This window comes from Coregonus lavaretus (assembly GCF_964263955.1).
Source record: "Coregonus lavaretus genome assembly, chromosome: 9".
Classification (NCBI taxonomy): Eukaryota; Metazoa; Chordata; class Actinopteri; order Salmoniformes; family Salmonidae; genus Coregonus; species Coregonus lavaretus.
In genome coordinates, this window is record NC_139996.1 from 42978827 (window position 1) to 43000726 (window position 21900).

At 45.8% G+C, this 21900-nt stretch overlaps 1 protein-coding gene across 1 annotated transcript in view; it reads left to right on the forward strand.

The window, feature by feature from the left end:
• Positions 1 to 3071: 3071 nt before the first annotated feature.
• LOC311134731 (D(4) dopamine receptor-like) overlaps positions 3072 to 21900 on the forward strand; it is a gene marked incomplete at both ends in the record, with an annotated part of 36405 nt that continues 17576 nt past the window's right edge. The window contains 2 exons of the mRNA XM_084168503.1: positions 3072 to 3344; positions 20229 to 20341. Of these exons, the coding sequence (XP_084024629.1) occupies positions 3072 to 3344; positions 20229 to 20341 (386 nt within the window). The remainder of the gene's footprint in view (positions 3345 to 20228; positions 20342 to 21900) is intronic.

Below are 21900 nucleotides of genomic sequence, written 5' to 3' on the forward strand. Positions count from 1 at the left end.
CACTATTCACAGCCCTGTGTAATGTTCAATGTAATTGCATTGCTAGACTTTTTGAAACTTCATGTACTTGTATTGTTTTAAAAATGTAAAAAATGAAAGAAAATATATGGTTTAAATATGTCTTTAATTTTTATTTGTTTTAGCTGTTAGTGATAATTCACTAAGTGTTAATACATTTGTGTTTACATCATTAAGCCTTTATGTGTATGTTATGAATGACCAAAGGTGTCTGACTTCATGGTAAGTACAGCGTCATATGATACAAGGCATTTATGTATGTGTTATAAATGACCAAAGGTGTCTCACAAACTAAGTATTACAGGACACTACATGAAGTGTCAATAAATAGGCTATTAACGTTCTGCTGATGTATGAAGGTTCTTTCATGATCCACAGGTTACTGTAGGGTTTGAGAGGTATTTAAGAGGGTTGATGTACCTGCAAAGTTTGTGAATGTGTATGTGTGGGTGAGTGTGTGTGTGTGTGTGTGTGTGTGTGTGTGTGTGTGTGTGTGTGTTTATGTTTGTCAGAGCCAAGATGATTTGGAATAGTCCAATCTGAGACTACTGAACCAGGTATTCCTCTTCTGTTCCCATGCTGGAGACCAGAGCTTGATTACAACCTGTTACAATGGTGCCAACATTTTGTGGCTGATCTTTCAGCGGGGTAGTGAGTGAATGTGTCAAAGACCTGACTGGGCCCAGCACCACATGGTATGGCTCGTTATATTGTTGTGTGTGTGTTTTTGTACTGAGGAACATGTAACTTGATTCCAGAAGAAAGCCATTTTCAATTTCCTTGAGTGTTTCTTGAAGTAACATCGTCCCCAGGCTATTGCGCACACAGCACATATAAGCCTGGGATATCAACCATTCAAAGCTGGCCTTAGTGGGAGTGACCATAAAATTCTATGGGAGTGACCTTACTGAGTAAAGTATTGGTCATCAGGCTATGTCCTTTTCTAGCAAAAACGTTCTCCCTGGTCGTCACTAGTCAACACAGCCACAAAGTCACAATTATGGCTAAACCCTGCCCATTTACACAATTTATCTTCTTAAAATGTGATTTTAAACCTAACCCTAACTAATGAAGGCCAAGTTTGATGCGTTGGTCCACCAGACCTTCTTTGCATTTGGACGGATTTAGATTATGTGTAATGTGACTAACATGACTTACATTTACATTTACATTTTAGTCATTTAGCAGATGCTCTTTTCCAGAGCGACTTACAGTTAGTGAATGCATACATTATATTTTTTATTTTTCATACTGCCCCCCGTGGGAACTTCAATTTAGAGCATGTGCCATCCTTCAGCACAACATGTCACCCTTTATAAAGCACATGTTTATATCATATTCGACATAGAGGGTTATGTCACATTTGACATTCGTGATTGTCACACAGTTATGCCACATTTATCAACCCTTTATAAAGCATGACATAAGTTTATAGATGCTTTGTAACACATTTATCTAGTACTTTTGAAGGCATTTTGAAGGCTTTATGAAGCATTTGTAAGCTGAACGTCCTTTAATGTGGGACCCTATAGGTCATGGTTTAATAAGCAATTTTGTGGACATATTGTATTAAGGGACAACACGTGGTGTATATATTGGGGGGGAGTAGACGGGGCTCCGGGGGTTCCTCCCCTGATTTTATTTTGACATTTTAAAACGCATTTCTTGCAACTCTACACAGTTTGACATTACTTGTTATGCCTCTCTTGAGGGGTATTTTGAAAACACAGTAAGAGTGGAAGGAGAAGTGGAATGCAATTTCTTACGATCTCTACAGGAGCCATCCAAAAACAAATCCTGTGAAATGATGTCAACACATACTGGAGGAGTTACTGGCTAGCTACATGTGGCTAGCTTAGCTAACGAACTAACTATGTCGATCATGGTATGCATGACCAGGATGACACATCGATGAACCACCAAAGGCACACCCCATTTCTGTTTGAAAACTGAGAAAGAGAAGGAGTTGGACCGTTTTTCGTGTCCAAGGTCGACCATTAAAGCTAATTTCCTGCAATTCTAAACATTTTGCCATCACTTATGATGTGTTTATTTTGTTTATTTTAAAGAAATTATTTGGGAGGGGGATGAATCGACCTATTCTAAATATTTGACCTGTTCTGAATATAGAGTACATGTCCCCCCATCCCCTGTGGCAGTTTTGCTTATGTACTTTATGCATTATGTATAATCTCATTGAAGTGTGTCAGAGATAGTTTTAATTGCACAAATGCATGACATTTCACACTCAGAATATCTACTGAAACGAGCTTTCCATGGTCCAGGACTACATGAGCCTAAAGAACAAATGTATGCAAATGCTTGGCACGCACTCATTTAAGACTCAAGGGTGCAGGGAATTCCTTCATTTTGTCTAATACTTGTTCATTCGTAGTATCCAAGAAAATCCAATGTGTGTCATTAGTCACACAAAAACTCCCACTCCAATAGTCACTATCCCTGTGACTGACAAGAAACAAATGCACGCTCAGAAATCTGAAATTACTCCTTGGACTAGGATTCAAGGGCAGACCATGAGAACAACCAGTAGAGGTAAGCGGCTTTAAACCCCTGGATTCGCAACGACACACTTGATAAGCTTCATCAGTTCAACTGGAAATAACTGGGCTTGGGGAGAAACACAATAGTGCGGTGCCAAAGAACTTGATTTTAAATAGATACATTAACAGGACTGATTCTTTGATTAATTTTGGATGCCTGTTATTGTCAGCATGAACCCTACATAAAGTGCGCGCGCGAAGAGCAAGCTTGTTGCTTGAAAGCATGACACTCTGTGGCTCTGTCCAACCCGCACAGTGCTGAAAAGATAATATAGGACAACAACAAGGCGTCTCAACAGAGTTTTCAGTGATGAAGACTTCGAGATGGCAAAATAAACCCATCCTATATACCTATTTGAAGCGATGCCTACATGAAAATCCCTTTCAAGACTGCTGCTTTCTCTCGGACCGGCCGTAATTGAACTTCATCTTCTTCTATTAGAAGAGAGCGAGAGTGGATCCTTTTAGGTGCAAGAGCGGCTGTCTGCAGAAATGCCAGCCAACCTCACCGTCTCAAACAACACCGTGCTAGTTCTGGGTGCCGAAATTAACACAGCACAAACCCGGGACACCGACTATAACTTCCCTGCACTGATATCCGGAATATTGCTAATTGTGGTCATAATTTGTGGAAATGTGCTTGTGTGCCTTAGCGTGTACAGGGAAAAAGCTTTGAAAACTACAACCAACTACTTCATAGTCAGTCTGGCTGTGGCTGATTTGATGTTGGCAGTTTTGGTTTTGCCACTGTTTATATATGTTGAGGTGAGTAATATATCTCAAAATGGTATGGTGCCTCAGTCAAGCCATGCATTTTATTAAGATTAAAACAATGTGCCTTCATGATGATGATGATTCATATTCATAACATTATTAGTAGTGATGGTATTAATCATTATAATAATTAGACATGATAATATTCCATTAGAACATAATTAACTAATGATGATATTCATTAGAAAGGGCCAATGAATTATGATTGGAAGCTATTTCAAATTATAGCACATAATGTAACGTTGTTTATAATGTAATATACCATCAATCACTCCAAATCACAATACTATCAATTGTCATTTCACATTGATATTGTGCATAGATAATAGTATGCCATATTTACACAATTGGTTATTGTCTAACAACCTATCATCTGTTGGGGCCAGGTTTATTTACATGTGTTGCAGCTGATGCAAGGGTGAACACTGCATAGAATGGATGATGTGCATGCTGGATAAACACAGTTAACTCATTAATCCAATAGTTTGCAAAGGCATGTGTGCCTAGATTGCTGTTGTTGTCAAAACTTTTCTGTCAAAACTTCTCATATGGCTTGTCAACACCATTGAGTATTTGAGACAGCCAAATGATCATTAGACAACATGACTTCACCAGATCATACTACATTTTCAACTTTGCAAATATTTATACTATTTCTAAGTATTTCAGAAATAATCAGATACGCTTATAACTACTGTCTATAAGTCATTACTGTGGATTGGAATAATTTCCCAATCCTGTAACTCAATCTAACTCCAACAACCACACAGCTGTAGCTACACTGTAGGCATGAACTGTATTTGACCCCTCGGGTCCCGAGTGGCGCAGCGGTCTAAGTCACTGCATCTCAGTGCTTGAGGCGTCACTACAGATCCCCTGGTTCGATTCCAGGCTGTATCACAACCGGCCGTGATTGGGAGTCCCATAGGGCGGCGCACAATTGGCCCAGCGTTGTCCGGGTTTGGCCGGTGTAGGCCGTCATTGTAAATAATAATTTGTTCTTAACTGACTTGCCTAGTTAAATAAAGGTTAAAATAAAATACAAATATGCATGGGTTGCCTCTCCACTGTTGGGACCAGAACCCCCTGCAGCGAGTCACTGCACGGCTGCATCCCCATCCATTCTGCCACAGCACATGCCTCAACAATCGCAGCACAATACACACATTTGTCCCAGCAGGCAGTCAACACTGGGCCGGGGAACTGAGGCTGATTAGCGCCTCCCCTCAGCCCCTCTCCTCCCCCCTCAGCTAGACAGCCACTAGTAGCCAAGAGACCCAGCATAGGAACAATGGTTTTTCACTGACTGAACATTCCATTCCCAGGGTCACTGTCCCAAGCACCACACTGGACACCACTATGGCCCCTTCAAGAGAGCTTGAAATAGCATCCGACTGGCCAGTCGTACAGAGAGCATGGAGGAAGTGATGGATGAAATTGAGGGGTCCTGTTCTAATACTTTGAGAATGCATCCATCATGCCTCGCATCCCTCCTTTCCTCCTCTTCTTGGGGGGAATGCTGATCTGACATGACTGGTGTAAAAGACAATTTATGCTTGAGCCGTCAATGCGGTCCGGAGGCTCCGTACGGAGGGTGTGACGCAATTTCGGAGCCTCCTGAGTCCAAATAAAGCTCCGTACCATATCGCTGTGTGACCCACATTTTTTAACAATGTGGAGGGCTCCGTATAGCTCCGCATTGACATGATTGGTTGATGGTAGGTGGGGGCGGTACTTCCTGTATAAACACAAACTCACTTCCTTGAAAACTTCATTCACAACAGCACTTCCTTGACCATAAATCGGCTTTAAGCTATGTGATGGAATCCTCGCTTTCAGTGATTACTTCAAGGACTCAAAGAAGGAGCCGTACAGAAAAACCACATGAATTTCACGTGATCACATGTGTTTCAACAACATGCAATAACATGAAACTACACATGTGAAAACATGATCTCGTGAAATAAATCTGACAACATGGGGATGCAACCTTTCAACATGTGATACCATGAAACTTTCACGTGCTCAAATAATGTCACGTGTAAAGATCTGACAACATGGGGATGCAAAATTATAACATGTGATACCATTAAACTACACGTGACAACATTTGAACATGTGAAAGCCCAGGTATCAAATTTCATTTAGAACATTTTACTTTAAAATGCATAATTTACATTAATTGAATTTAGACAGTTATGGTCCCCTGGAAGGGGGGGGGGGGGGGTGTACCTCCAGGGGACCATGACAAAACATCCCAAGAACGTCCTAAAAACAACCTTGGGGTGTTGTTTTTGTTTAGTTCCTAAACTAGACAAAAACCTCCAGGGGACCATGACATAACATCCCAAGAACGTCCTCAGGGACATCCCTGTAACTAGACAAAACCTCCAGGGAACCATGACACAACGTTTCGAGAACGTACTAAAAACATATTTGGGAACGTTTATGGAACAAAACGGGAACTAGACAAAAAGCTCCAGGGGACCATGACACAACATCCCATGAACATCATTGGAGGAACATGTTAGGATGTTTGTAAGATGTTCTCAAGACATTTGTTTTACCAGTCGTCAGAACGTCATGTGATGGTCCCAGATGGTCCTAAACCATGATAAGTAATGAAATGGTATGGGGGGTTTAAAGTAAGTGGTACACTGTTCAGCAAAAATAGTGTAAAAATCTTTCATCAATGACAATATGATTACATTTGACATGATAACTTAGTACTGACTTGTCAATATCACCCCACCTGGGATATTAACTCACAACCTCTGGATTTGGGGTACGCTGATTTTTCTGCTTCGCCACAAAGTCCCTTACACATTCATTACCTACAGTGCCTTCAGAAAGTATTCATACCCCTTGACATATTCCACATTTTGTTGTGTTACAGACTGAATTCAAAACGCATGAAATAAATATTTTTTCTCTCCCATTTACACACAATAGCTCATAATGACAGAGTGAAAACACGTTTTTAGATTTTTTTGTACATTTATTGAAAATGTAATACAGAAATATCTCATTTACATAAGTATTCACACCCCTGAGTCAATATGTGTTAGAATCACTTTTGGCAGCGAAAACAGCTTTGAGTCTTTCTGGGTAAGTCTCGAAGAGACACCTGGATTGTACAATATTTGCACATTATTCTTTAAAAAAATATTCAAGCTCTTTCTAGTTGGTTGTTGATCATTTTCTAGCCAATTTAAGTCAAAACTGTAACCAGGCCACTCAGAAACATTCAATGTCGTTTTAGTAAGCAACTTGGTATGCAACCAGTGTATATTTGGCTGTGTGTTTTAGGTTATTGTCCTGCTGAAAGGTGAATTTCAGTGTCTCCCAGTGTCTGTTGGAATGCAGACAATCAGGTTTTCTTCTAGGACTTTGCCTGTGCTTAGCTCTATTCCGTTTCTTTTTATCCTAAAAAAAAACACCATAGTCCTTGCTGATGACAAGCATACCCATAACATGATGCAGCCACTACCGTGCTTGATAATATGAAGAGTGGCACTCAGTGATGTGTTGTGTTGGATTTGGCCCAAACATAACACTGTATTCAGGACATAAAGTTAATTTCTTTGCCACATTTTTTGCAGTTTTACTTTAGTGCCTTATTGCAAACAAGATGTACGTTTTGGAATATGTTTATTCTGTACAGGCTTCCTTCTTTTCACTCTGTGATTTAGGTTAGTATTGTGGCGTAACTACAATGTTGTTGATCCATCCTGTTTTCTCTTATTACAGCCATTAAACTCTGTAACTGTTTTAAAGTCACCATTGGCCTCTTGTTGAAATCCCTTAGCGGTTCCTTCTTCTCCGGCAACCGAGTTAGGAAGGACGCCTGTATCTTTGTAGTAACTGGGTGTATTGATACACCATCCAAAGTGTAAATAATAGCTTCAGCATGCTCAAAGGGATATTCAATGTCTACTTTTTGTATGTTTACCCATCTACCAATAGGTGCCCTTCTTTGTGAGGCACTGAAAAACCTCCCTGGTCTTTGTGGTTGAATCTTGAGATTCACTGCTCGACTGAGAGACCTTACATATAATTGTATGTGTGGGGTACAGAGATTAGGTAGTCATTCAAAAATAATGTTAAATACTATTATTGCACACAGAGTGAGTCCATGCAACTTATTATGTGACTTGTTAAGCACATTTCTACTCCTGGATTTACAGTATTTACGCTTCCCATAACAGAGGGGTTGAATACTTAATGACTCAAGACATTTCAGCTTTACATTTTTAATTCATTCGTAGCAAATTTGAAAAACATTATTCCACTTTCACATTATAGGGTATTGTGTGTAGGCCAGTGGCAAAATCTCAATTTAGGATATTTTAAATTCAGGCTATAACAACAAAATGTGGAAAAAGTCAAGGGGTGTGAATACTTTCTGAAGGCACTGTATAATACATCTCTGCACTTAGCAAAAGTGTGCCATCTGCATTGCTATTGTAGTTGTCAGTTAATCTGACTATTCTTTCATCATTGATATAATTGACTTATTTTTTGCAATTTTAGGGTTTTCTGTATAGTTGTCTAATGTTGGGTCATATTACTATATTTTAATGTTACTCCTGAATCACTATGATAAATATAATAGTTTTTCTTGAGTGTATTTTTAACAAAACTGAGATTTACTTTTAAGTCCAAAGTGTAGGAATACAGGTGAAATCAGTAATTGACACAGACATGGTGGCGTAGCAGGAAGATCGGAAGGCCGTAAACCAAGAGGTTCAAATCCCAGATGAGGACATAATAATTGCTGTATAAATTAGGGCTGGGCGGTAAACCGTATTTTATTACATACCAGTAATGTAACGGACTGGTTTAACATTTTACTTTACCTTACATAACGGTATTTCAATGTTTGGTTTGTTAAATGTAATATAAATGTAATAACTAACTGATGAAACATGAGAAATTATGGCAATCGGTCCGTTCTTATCGGCAGTAAGAGACAGCTAACAGTTGAGAACTACTCACTTACTAGCATGAGCTTCGGGTGCCCACATGTACTTTTTTTTTCATGAATAGTGCCTGTGAGGCAGTGCTGGTGCCAAAGCACCCTAGAAATAGAGCCCTGTACGAGCATGAATTTTAACCCTACCCATGCTTGCAATGTTCAGGACATAATCTACCCAGTCCTGAAAGCTTCTGCCAAATTTAAAGCCCAGCCCTGCCCGAAACCCTAAATAACTTCCTCCGTTAGTTGCTCCTCTCTGTCTGTCACTCGCTCCCTGCGCGCTCTGCATGTGCTCCGCTCATGGCGGCTCTGGGTTTGTGAGTATCCATAGAAACGGCTTGGGCTGCTCTGCTCAATGACGAGATTTGAGAGAGCAGTTAGGCTGTTAGCTACTTTTCGTCACTCTAAACTCAGACAAGACTCAAATAATATTATTATTAATAATCTTTCCTGTCTTATATTTGACGAGGTTGAAGCACTTCTGACACCATGTTATGATCTTAGTCAGATATGACTGTATTGCACAGCAGAGCACAAGCACATGGCTCAGCTTCAAAATGTTAGTGATCAATTTAGTGATAGGCTACCTGAGCCCTGACTGTTATTGATGAAAAAAAACAGGCCCTACCCGGTCCAAACCAAATGTACAATTTCGGGGTCCGTCGGGCTTGGGTCGGATAGCAGAGCTCTACCTAGAAATCGGCACAATGCCACTTGTGGCAAAAGTAAGAACTGCCATTGAATCTATTGAAAATACACTGAACAACAATAGAAACGCAACATGCAACAATTTCAAAAATATTACTGAATTAAAGTTAATGAAAGGAAATCAGTCAATTGAAATAAATGAATTACTCCCTAATCTATGGATTTCACATGACTGGGAATACAGATATGCATCTGTTGGTCACAGATACCTTAAAAAAAGGTAGGGTTGTGTATCAGAAAACCAGTCAGTAGCTGATGTGACCACCATTTGCCTCATGTAGCGCAACACATCTCCTTCGCATAGAGTTGATCAGGCTGTTGATTGTGGCCTGTGGAATTTTGTCCCACTCCTCTTCAATGGCTGTGCGAAGTTGCAGGATATTGGCGGGAACTGGAACACTGTCACGATCGTCAAAAGGAGCGGACCAATGCGCAGCGTTGCGAGTGAACATGATGACTTTATTAAATAAAGTGCAACACGAGAAAACAAAACAAAAGACGATACGTGAAGTCCAAAAGTTACCAATACAGAAACACGGAACAAGGAAACAAAAACCCACAACCACAAGGTGAACACAGACAGTTAAATATGGCTCCCAATCAGAGATAACGAGCCGACAGCTGACACTCGTTACCTCCGATTGGGAGTCACTGACCAAACATAGAACGAGAACACCTAGACACTAAACACAGTACAAAACACACGGAAATCTACACACCCTGACTCAACATAAAAAGTCCCAGAGCCAGAGTGTGACAGTACCCCCCCCTAAAGGCGCGGACTCCGACCGCGCCTACACCCCAAATAGGGGAGGGCTGGGTGGGTGTTGCTCCTCGGAGGCGGCTCCGGCTCCGGGCTTGACCACCACCCTTCTTCAATCCCCCCGTAGCGCCCCCGGTCCGATCTAACCCAGCTGGTAGGATCTGGACTGACGACGCGCACCCCTGGCTTGGCGCGTGCGGCAGGAACGGACCGGACCTGGCTGACGATACGCACCCTAGGCTTGATGCGTAGAGCCGGAACGGGCCTCACCAGGCTGACGACTCGCATCCCTGGCTTTGTGCGAGTAGCAGGAATGGGCTGGATCAGGCTGACGGCTCGCACCCTTGGCTTGGTGCGAGTAGCAGGGACGAGCTGAACCAGGCTAACGACTCGCACCCTTGGCTTGGTGCGAGTAGCAGGATCGGGCTGGACCAGGCCGACGACTCGTACCCCTGGCTTGGTGCGAGTAGCAGGAACGGGCTGGACCAGGCTGACGACTCGCACCCTTGGCTTGGTGCGAGTAGCAGGAACGGGCTGGACCAGGCTGACGACTCGCACCCTTGGCTTAGTGCGAGTGGCAGGAACAGGCCGGGCCGGGCTGGCGACGCGCACCGTAGGTTTAGTGCGAGTGGCAGGAACAGGCCGGGCCGGGCTGGTGACGCGCACCGTAGGTTTGGTGCGAGTGGCAGGGACAGGCCGGGCTGGGCTGGCGGCGCACACCGTAGGTTTGGTGCGAGTGGCAGGAACAGGTCGGGCTGGGCTGGAGACGCACACCGTAGGCTTTGTGCGTAAAGCAGGAACAGGCCGGGCTGGGCTGACGACGCGCACCACTGCCTTGGTGGGAATGGCAGGAACAGGCCGAACCGTACTGGGGACACAAACCACTGGCTCCACGCAGGGATCAGGAACGGGCCGGACCGGACTGGTAACACATCCCAGTACCTCTCGCCGTGCCTCCACACTTTCCCTCTCCTCTGTGCCCAGTGGCCCCCCTAACCTGGCGGCCCTCTCTGCCAACGCTTTGCACCACTCTAACCCGTACACCTGCTGCCCCGACGTCGTGAGCCCCCCCCTAAAAATTTCCTGGGGGTCTCTCCTCCCCGTGGCCCAGGCCTCTCTCCCTCCTGCCAGACTCGCAATCATCTCCTGCCACGTCCATCCTCTCTCCTCGTCCCGCTGCTTGATCCAGTCGAGGTTTCCACGGCGATCTGCCAGCGATGGCTCCTGAACACGCTGCTTGGTCTGGTTATGGTGGGTTTTTCTGTCACGATCGTCAAAAGGAGCGGACCAATGCGCAGCGTTGCGAGTGAACATGATGACTTTATTAAATAAAGTGCAACACGAGAAAACAAAACAAAAGACGATACGTGAAGTCCAAAAGTTACCAATACAGAAACACGGAACAAGGAAACAAAAACCCACAACCACAAGGTGAACACAGACAGTTAAATATGGCTCCCAATCAGAGATAACGAGCCGACAGCTGACACTCGTTACCTCCGATTGGGAGTCACTGACCAAACATAGAACGAGAACACCTAGACACTAAACACAGTACAAAACACACGGAAATCTACACACCCTGACTCAACATAAAAAGTCCCAGAGCCAGAGTGTGACAAACACACTGTCGTACATGTCGATCCAGAGCATCCCAAACATGCTCAATGGGTGACATGTCTGGTGAGTATGCAGGCCAAGGAAGAACTGGAAAATGTTCAGCTTCCAGGAATTGTGTACAGATCCTTGCGACATGGGGCCGTGCATTATGCTGAAACATGAGGTGATGGCAACGGATGAATGGCACAACAATGGGCCTCATGACTTCGTCATGGTATCTCTGTGCATTCAAATTGCCATCGATAAAATTCAATTGTGTTTGTTGTCCGTAGCTTATGCCTGCCCATACCATAACCCCACTGACACCATGGGGCACTCTGTTCACAATATTGACATCAGCAAACCGCCTGCCCACACGACGCTATACATGCTGTATGCCATCTGCCCGGTACAGTTGAAACTGGGATTCATCCGTGAAGAGCACATTTCTCCAGCGTGCCAGTGGTCATCGAAGGTGAGCATTTGCCCAGTAAAGTCGGTTACGAAGTCAACAAGCACGCATATGAGCTTCCCTGAGATGGTATCTGACAGTTTGTGCAGAAATTATTCGGTTGTGCAAAACCCACAGTTTCATCAGCTGTCCGGGTGGCTGGTCTCAGACGATCCCGCAGGTGAAGAAGCCAGATGTGTAGGTCCTGGGCTGGCATGGTTACATGTGGTCTGCGGCTGTGAGTCCTGTTGGACGTACTGCCAAATTCTATAAAACAATGTTGGAGGCGGCTTATGGTAGAGAAATTAACATTAAATTGGCAACAGCTCTGGTAGACATTCCTGCAGTCAGCATGCAAATTGCACGCTCCCTCAAAACTTGAGACATCTGTGGCATTGTGTTGTGTGACAAAACTGAACATTTTAGAGTGGCCTTTTATTGTCCCCAGTACAAGTTGAACCCATGTAATGATCATGCTGTTTAATCAGGTTCTTAATATGCCAACCCTGTCAGGTGGATGGATTATCTTGACAAAGGAGAAATGCTCACTAACAGGGATGTTAACAAATTTGTGCACAAAAGTTGAGAGAAATAAGGTTTTTGTGTGTATTGAACATTTCGGTAATCTTTTATTTAAACTCATGAAACATGGGACCAACACTTTACATGTTGCATTTATATTTTTGTTCAGTATACATCATGGTCATAGAGTATAATCTTTTTTCTGATAAAGGAAAAGTGACTTTTTCACAAAATTGAAGCCATACAAAGAAAAAAGAAATGTGGTACTGTCACGACTTCCGCCGAGGCTGCCTCCCCTCCTTGTTCGGGCAGGTTTCGGCGTTCGTCGTCACCGGCTTACTAGCTACTACCTATCCCATTCTCATCACTCCACTTGTCATGTCTTGTCTTGTCAATCACACACACCTGGTGCTCATTTCCATAATTAGTATGTGTATAAGTGTTCCCTCTGTTCCCCTTGTCTTTGTGAGTGATTGTATTTGTGAGAGCGAGTAGCTTGGTTGAGCTACTCTTCCATTTTGTAGTTGCCAAGGTGGAATATTTTCCCTTGTTAATGTTTCGTTTCGACGTTGGGTGCATTTTATTTATGTACACAAAATAAACTCTGGACTTCTGTGTTTTACCTCCTGCGCCTGACTCCTTAATTCACACCTCGTCACAGAATCACTCACCAGCTGAATGGAGTCAGCAGGAGAAGACCGCATGCCTGGTGTAGTGACAATGGTCCAGGAGCATTCATCGATGCTGGCCAGCTTGGGGGAAGCGATGGATCGGGTTCTTCAGGTAGTACAACGCCTGGAGAGGAGAGGAACTGATCTATCGAGACCAGCTGGTCAACCGGATCCAGCCACCTACACCCCAGCCCCTGGAGGGATCCAGATATCCCGTCCACCGGCGTTTGATGGGATGGCAGCGCGATGTAAGGGATTTCTGCCCAACTCGAGCTGTATTTCTCCAGCATCAGGCCGGCGCCACTGGAGCGGGAGAAGGTATCCGTCCTCGTTTCCTGCCTTTGTGGGAGAGTCCTGGAGTGGGCCAACACGGCCCATTGAACGAGAGAGGTCCCGTATTGGAGGACTACGGGGAGTTTGCTCGCCTCTTTCAGGCGGGCGAACGACTGGTCCATCTGAGGCAGGGGACGAGGACCGCACAGGACTACGCGCTGGAGTTCCGGACACTGGCAGCGGGGTCCGGGTGGAATGAGCGGGCCCTGATCGACCATTTCTGGTGCCACCTAAGGGAGGATGTCCGACGGGAGCTAGCATGTCGTGATGCCATGCTATCGTTCTCCCAAATGGTGGACATGGCCATCCGGCTGGACAATCTGCTAGCAGCCAGAGGACGTCCTGGTAGGGGTCTGCCCGTTCCCACCCCGGACGACTCTGACCACGAGCAGATGGAGCTGGGGGTAGCTGCCGGTCGAGAGAACGCAGGAGGACAGCGACAGTGCCATACTGGTGGCACGAAGGGACAATCCACCTCACGTCGCAGTCAACGTTCTTTTGGGTCTGGAGGTGGTAGGCAGGGTACTCACGCATCACTCCAGGTAACGAACACCCAAACTTGTTCAGAGCCCTTTGCGGCGCACTGAACCCTATCTATCTCCTTTCCCGATCACCTGGTAGTTTCCCAGTGTAAGGCGCTAGTTGATTCAGGTGCAGCTGGGAGCTTTATGGACAGGGCATTTGAACGCCGTCAAGTCATTTCATTGGTTCCCCTATCCATTCCACTCCCCATCAGAGCACTTGATAGTCGACCATTAGGGTCCGGATTGGTTAAGGAGGTTACTGTACCAGTCACCATGATTACACAGGAGACGCATGTTGAGCAGATCACTTTTTTGATTATTGAGTCTCCTGCTTACCCTGTAGTCTTAGGTATTCCGTGGTTAGCCCTTCACAACCCCAATGTTTCATGGCCGCAGAGGGTTCTTACGGGGTGGTCGCGTGAGTGTCCAGGTAGGTGTCTAGGTGTTTCCGTTGGTGCGACCATGGTGGAAAGTCCAGACGGTACTCCCACCGTGCGCATTCCCCCCGAATACCATGATCTGGCGCTCGCGTTTTCCAAGCCTCAAGAGACTAAATTACCACCTTAATACGCACCAGGTTGTAGGCACTCCTGAGGACTAATTTGGTGAAAAAGCGGGCCCCATGCATTGACTCAATCACTGAAGGAATGAGGGGAATTGTGCGATAAACCTTCGGGTAGACGCTGTAGCTCCCAGGAGTCATGTGTATCCCCTGTCGCAGGCTGAAACGGAGGCTATGGAAACATACGTCACCGAGTCCCTGCACCAGGGGTATATACGTCCCTCCACTTCACCTGCTTCCTTGAGTTTCTTCTTTGTGAAGAAGAAAGATGGTGGTTTACGCCCGTGCATTGATTATCAACCACTGACTCAACCACTTATCCTCTTCCCCTCATTCCTTCAGTGATTGAGTCAATGCATGGGGCCCGCTTTTTCACCAAATTAGTCCTCAGGAGTGCCTACAACCTGGTGCGTATTCGGGAAGGGTATGAGTGGAAAACAGCATTCAGCACAACCTCGGGGCATTATGAATACCTGGTGATGCCCTATGGTTTGATGAATGCTCCATCCGTTTTCCAGTCCTTTGTGAACGAGGTGTTTCGGGACATGCTTGGTCGCGGTGTGGTGGTCTACATCTACATCGATGTGGTCCTCTGTAGCTCAGCTGGTAGAGCACGGCGCTTGTAACGCCAAGGTAGTGGGTTCGATCCCCGGGACCACCCATACACAAAAATGTATGCACGCATGACTGTAAGTCGCTTTGGATAAAAGCGTCTGCTAAATGGCATATTATTATTATTTATTATTATGACATCCTGGTGTATTCCTCTACGCATGCCGTGCATGTGTCCCTTGTTCGCAAGATACTGGTCCGACTGCTGGAAAATGATCTTTATGCCAAGGCAGAGAAGTGTGAGTTTTTCCAGCAGTCAATCTCCTTCCTTGGATACCGCATTACTACCACAGGTGTGGAGATAGAAGGAGATCGCATTTCAGCCGTGCGTAATTGGCCGACTCCAACCACGGTGAAGGAGGTGCAGCACTTCCTTGGCTTTGCCAACTACTATCAGAGGTTTATTCGGGGCTTTGGCAAGGTCACAGCTCCCATTACCTCCTTGTTGAAGGGTGGGCTGTCCTGACTCCGCTGGTCTGCTGAGGCTGATTTGGCCTTCAGTAGATTTCGGGGACTATTAACCTCCGCCCCGGTACTGGCTCACCCCGATCCATCAATACTGTTCGTAGTGGAGGTGGATGCGACCGAGGTAGGGATAGGCGCTGTCTTATCCCAACGCTCGGGCACGCCATCCTAGCTCCGTCCCTGTGCCTTCTTTCCGAAGAAGCTCAGCTCAGCGGAGCAGAACTACAGCGTTGGTGATCAGGAGCTGCTGGCTGTTGTCCGAGCTTTGACGGTGTGGAGGCATTGGCTCAAAGGGGAGAAACACCCTTTCCTCGTCTGGACAGACCACCATAACCTGGTGTACATTCGGGCAGCGAGGCTGAATCCTCGCCAGGCCAGGTGGGCCCTCTTCTTCACCCGGTTTGATTTCACACTCTCATACATTCCGGGTACGAATAACGTGAAGGCAGACGCACTGTCTCAGCTGTATGACACAGAGGAGAGGCCCAGAGACAACACCCCCATACTCCCGGCCTCATCATTGTGGCGCCGGTAGTATGGGCGATGGACGCGGATATAGTGCAGGCATTACGCACAGATCCATCTCCACCGCAGTGTCCAGCTGGGCTGCAGTACGTGCCTGCACTTATCCGTGATCGTCTGATCTACTGGGCACACACGTCACCCTCCTCTGGTCATCCAGATATCGGTCGTACAATACGCTGCCTGACCGAGAAGTACTGGTGGCCTACCTTGGCTATGGACGTGAGGGTGTATGCTTCCTCCTGCTCAGTGTGCACCCAGAGTAAGGCACCTAGGCACCTCCCAGCGGGTAAGCTACAACCTTTACCAGTTCCACAACGACCATGGTCTCACCTTAGTATTGATTTTCTTACTGATCTTCCCCTCTCCCAAGGTAACAACACTATTATCCTAGTCGTTGTGGATCGATTTTCGAAGTCCTGCCGCCTCCTTCCTATGCCCAGTCTCACCACGGCCCTACAAGCTGTGGAGGCTCTGTTTACTCACGTTTTCCGGCACTACGGGGTACCAGAGGATATAGTGTCCGACCGAGGTCCCCAGTTCACGTTTAGAGTCTGGAAGGCGTTCATGGAACGTCTGGGGGTCTCGGTCAGCCTGACCTCTCGATTTCACCCCGAGAGTAATGGGCAGGTGGAAAGGGTGAATCAAGATGTGGGTAGGTTCCTGCGGACCTACTGTCAGGACTGGCCGGGGGAGTGGTCGGTGTTCCTGCCATGGGCAGAATATGCTCAGAACTCTCTCCGCCACTCCTCCACTAACCTAACACCCTTCCAATGTATTTTGGGTTACCAACCGGTCCTGGCACCGTGGCACCAGAGCCAGACCGAGGCTCCTGCGGTGGATTACTGGTTTCGGCGCGCAGAGGACACTTGGTACGCTGCCCACATTTGCCTCCAGCGCGCCGTGCGTCGTCAGAAGGTGAACGCTGACCGCCACCGCAGGGAGGCCCCGGTTTTCGTACCTGGATTGGGTCTGGCTCTCGAACCGGAATCTACCCCTCCGACAGCCCTACCGGAAGCTGAGCCCGCAGTTTGTGGGGCCGTTTAAAGTCCTGAAGAGGATAAACGAGGTTACATACAGGTTGTTACTCCCCCCTGATTACCGTATTAACCCCTCATTTCATGTGTCTCTCCTCAGGCCGGTGGTAGCTGGTCCACTCCAGGAGTCTGCGGTGCGGGAGGTTCCTCCACCTCCTCTGGTCATTGAGGGGGCCCCGGCGTACTTGGTCCATTCCATACTGGATTCGAGACGTCGGATGGGGGGCCTTCAGTATCTCATGGAGTGGGAGGGGTACGGTCCGGAGGAACGGTGCTGGGTCCCAAGGAGGGACATCCTCGATCCCTCCCTGTTGAGGGATTTCCACCGTTGCCATCCGACTCGCCCTGCTCTGCGTCCTCCTGGCCGTCCCCGAGGCCGGGGTCGGCGCACTGCTGTAGCCGCGCGTCAAGGGGGGGTACTGTCACGACTTCCGCCGAGGCTGCCTCCCCTCCTCGTTTGGGAAGGTTTCGGTGTTCGTCGTCACCGGCTTACTAGCTACTGCCGATCCCATTCTCATCACTCCACTTGTCATGTCTTGTCTTGTCAATCACACACACCTGGTGCTCATTCCCCTAATTAGTATGTGTATAAGTGTTCCCTCTGTTCCCCTTGTCTTTGTGAGTGATTGTTTATTATGAGCGCGAGTAGCTCTGTTGAGCTACTCTTCCATTTTGTAGTTGCCAAGGTGGAATATTTTCCCATGTTAATGTTTCGTTTCGATGCTGGGTGCATTTTATTTATGTAAATGAAATAAACTCTGGACTTCAGTGTTTTACCTCCTGCGCCTGACTCCTTCATTTACACCTCGTCACAGGTATAGTGTGGAAATTCTCGCTATACACCAAGTCACTTGGCTCTGTCATATCCTCACATGGCCTCTCCTATCATTGCTACGCAGACGACACACAATTAATCTTCTCCTTTCCCCCTTCTGATAACCAGGTGGCGAATCGCATCTCTGCACTTCTGGCAGACATATCAGTGGGTGACGGATCACCACCTCAAGCTGAACCTCGACAAGACAGAGCTGCTCTTCCTCCCGGGGAAGGACTGCCCGTTCCATGATCTCGCCATCACGGTTGACAACTCCGTTGTGTCCTCCTCCCAGAGTGCAAAGAGCCTTGGCGTGACCCTGGACAACACCCTGTCGTTCTCCAATAACATCAAGGCGGTGACCCGATCCTGTAGGTTCATGCTCTACAACATTCGCAGAGTACGACCCTGCCTTACACAGGAAGCGGCACAGGTCCTAATCCAGGCACTTGTCATCTCCCGTCTGGATTACTGCAACTCGCTGTTGGCTGGGCTCCCTACCTGTGCCATTAAACCCCAAAACTCATCCAGTACGCCGCAGCCCGTCTGGTGTACAACCTTCCCAAGTTCTCTCACGTCACCCCGCTCCTCCGCACACTCCACTGGCTTCCAGTTGAAGCTCGCATCTGCTACAAGACCATGGTGCTTGCCTACGGAGCTGTGAGGGGAACGGCACCTCCGTACCTTCAGGCTCTGATCAGTCCCTACACCCAAATGAGGGCATTGCGTTCATCCACCTCTGGCCTGCTGGCCCCCCTACCTCTGCGGAAGCACAGTTCCCGCTCAGCCCAGTGAAAACTGTTCGCTGCTCTGTTATCCCAATGATGGAACAAGCTCCCTCACGACGCCAGGACAGCGGAGTCACTCACCACCTTCCGGAGACACTTGAAACCCCACCTCATTAAGGAATACCTGGGATAGGATAAAGTAATCCTTCTACCCCCACTTACCCCACCCAAAAAATAAATAAATAAATAAATATATATATATGTATATTGTAAAGTGGTTGTCCCACTGGCTATCATAAGGTGAATGCACCTATTTGTAAGTCGCTCTGGATAAGAGCGTCTGCTAAATGACGAAAATGTAAATGTAAAAATGAAATGATAATGAGTGAAGGAAATACAGAAATTGATGAAATTGCAGAAAATGATTTTTGGTTGAAGTTTGATAAAACAATCCGAAGAGAGAAAGCCACAGTAAAACCACTTAGAATGTATTTGTTGCCACCCTATGGTCATGCACTACTCATGAAGCATATAAATAACTTGTATTATTTAAAAACATAAAATACCATCATACTGTCAAAAATTAAAACAATATTGTGATATAGTTTGGCCATATCGCCCAGCCCTAGTATAAATAAAAAGACACAATGTAATCATGTGTGTCAAATATGTAAGTTGAAATCACTGTATGTTTAAAGCACTGTTTGTGTGTATCCTAACGACTCATTTTTGTTTGCAGGGCATCACCTGTGAAATCTCATTTGAAAAATGTGCACGTGAAAATTTGAATCCACATGTGAAAGGTTAGGTTCATCAACATGTGAAAATCCATATGTGAAACTTCATATGAATTATCATCACGTGAAATATTCCAAAAACACATGGTTTTATATGATTTCACATTTGAAATTTCTTTGTGGTTTTTCCGTAAGGGGAAGGAGAAATGTGTTTTACATGGTATTGGAACAGAGCCACATGTATCATGTTACATGACGGTGAACACATGTCCCCAACCTGGCTGCCAAATCAGAGAGAGAGAAGCAATTAAGAACAAGCCAATAAAAAGGTTTCTTCCTTTATTGCTTTTGTGATTAGAATACCATTAAAATCATCTAAATTTTGTCAAGGCCAAAACTTGTCATAACTGGCACGTGCTCCACGCCTGCAATTTCCAATCAGCCAGAGGGGCCTCACTCTGCTCAGCTCTATGATAGAGCTGCAGCAGCGCTAATGAGGAAATTGATTTCACACACAGCCAATCTGGTGGGTGCAGAATGCTAGCCAAGGGCAAGACCTTGTGGAAGTGATTAGAGGGCAGGGAGGGGCAAGGAGTCGTCAGCACACCTTGGCTCTATCTCGATTAATCTTTCCGTGATTCCTTGCATCCTATGTCCTTGCCTCCTTCTCAACCATACTGAAGGAGCATATCGAAGGTCATTACCCAATTACTTTCTTTCATGTGTTTTGAGAAAGAGAAGAGAAGAAAGGATGCTTGGAATCGAGGAAAGATTGAGAAAGAGACAAAGTTATTTTTAAGGTCAGTGAAGTTGCCTGTCTGACCGTGTGTGTTTGCTGCTCTGTTTCAGTTCCAGGGTGGTCTATGGACAATGAACATGCATGTCTGCGACGGCCTGATGACCATGGACGTGATGCTGTGTACGGCCTCCATATTCAACCTCTGCTCCATCAGCATCGACAGGTTATCGACCTTTAACTCTCTGTTAATAATAATAATAATATGCCATTTAGCAGACGCTTTTATCCAAAGCGACTTATAGTCGTGATTTTTGAGCTAGGTCAAGGTCAAATTCACTAAAATAATCTATGGATTCCAATTAACTTTCCTACCCTGTGTCCGAATGTTTGAGCCATTGAATACCAATACTAACATGTTCTCTCCCAAAACACTTTGCTGGGAGTTGTGCTGGCAGCTTTAGCAGTACAAGGGAGGAGACCCCTGCTGCTTTCGCTATCAGCCCAAGTCAAAGGTCATAGTGTCTCCTCCACTAGATCAGATTAGGAAAATAACCACATCTCCAGCAATGACCTGTCATCTCTCTCTTCCCCCCTCCTCCCTGAAAGCAATCAGTCTTAACGGAAAGCACAAATGAAGCAGAGAGAAAAAAAACATACAACCTCAGGATAAAATATGTTTCCATCTTGATAAACTGCCAGCATTGAGATGGGATCATTAGCTGATATGATTATCCTTTTCTTTGCTCACTGTTGCATAGCCTCTCACTGACATGCAGATATATAGGGGCCTGTTGAAGTATTTGTTGCCTCTGTGTTGCCTGTTGCCAAGAAAACATTAGCATTCACACAAATGGGAATAATGGAAAAATGCAATAAATGAAAGCTCAACAGTTTCCCGTGTGTATCAAGAATGGTCCACCACCCAAAGGACATCCAGCCAACTTGATACAAATGTGGGAAGCATTGGAGTCAACATGGGCCAGCATCCCTCTGGAACACTTGACACCTTGTAGAGTCCATGTACCGAGGAATTGAAGCTGTTCTGAGGGAAATATGGGGTGCAACTCAATGTTAGGAAGGTGTTCCTAATGTTTTGTGCACTCAGTGTACATGGTGTATTTGTGTCAAATGTAATGTACTAGAACACGTGTGTCAAATTCATTACATGGAAGGCTAAGTGTCTGTTTTCTGTCCTCCCTTGTTCTTGATTGATGAGTTAAGGTCACTGATTAGTTAAAAACTCCCCTCACCTGGTTGTATAGGTCTTAATTGGACACAAATTGAAAGGAAAAAACAAACAGCAGACACTCGGCCCTCCATTGAATGAGTTTGACACACCTGTACTATACTGAACAAAAATATGAACGCAACATGAATTTAGCAGTACGTCCAACTAGCCTCACAATCGCAGACCACGTGTAACCACGCCAGCCCATGACCTACACATCCGGCTTCTTCACCTGCGGGATCGTCTGAGACCAGCCACCCGGACAGCTGATGAAAGGAGTATTTCTGTCTGTAATAAAGCCCTTTTGTGGGGAAAAAACTCATTCTGATTGGCTGGTCCTGGCTCCCCAGTGGGTGGGCCTGCTCCCAAGTGGGTGAGCCTATGCCCTCCCAGGCCCACCCATGTCTGCGCCCCTGCTCAGTCATGTGAAATCCAAAGATTAGGGCCTAATGAATTTATTTCAATTGACTGATTTCCTTCTATGAACTGTAACTCAGTAAAATCTTTGACATTTTTGCATGTTGCGTTTATATTTTTGTTTAGTATATAATGAT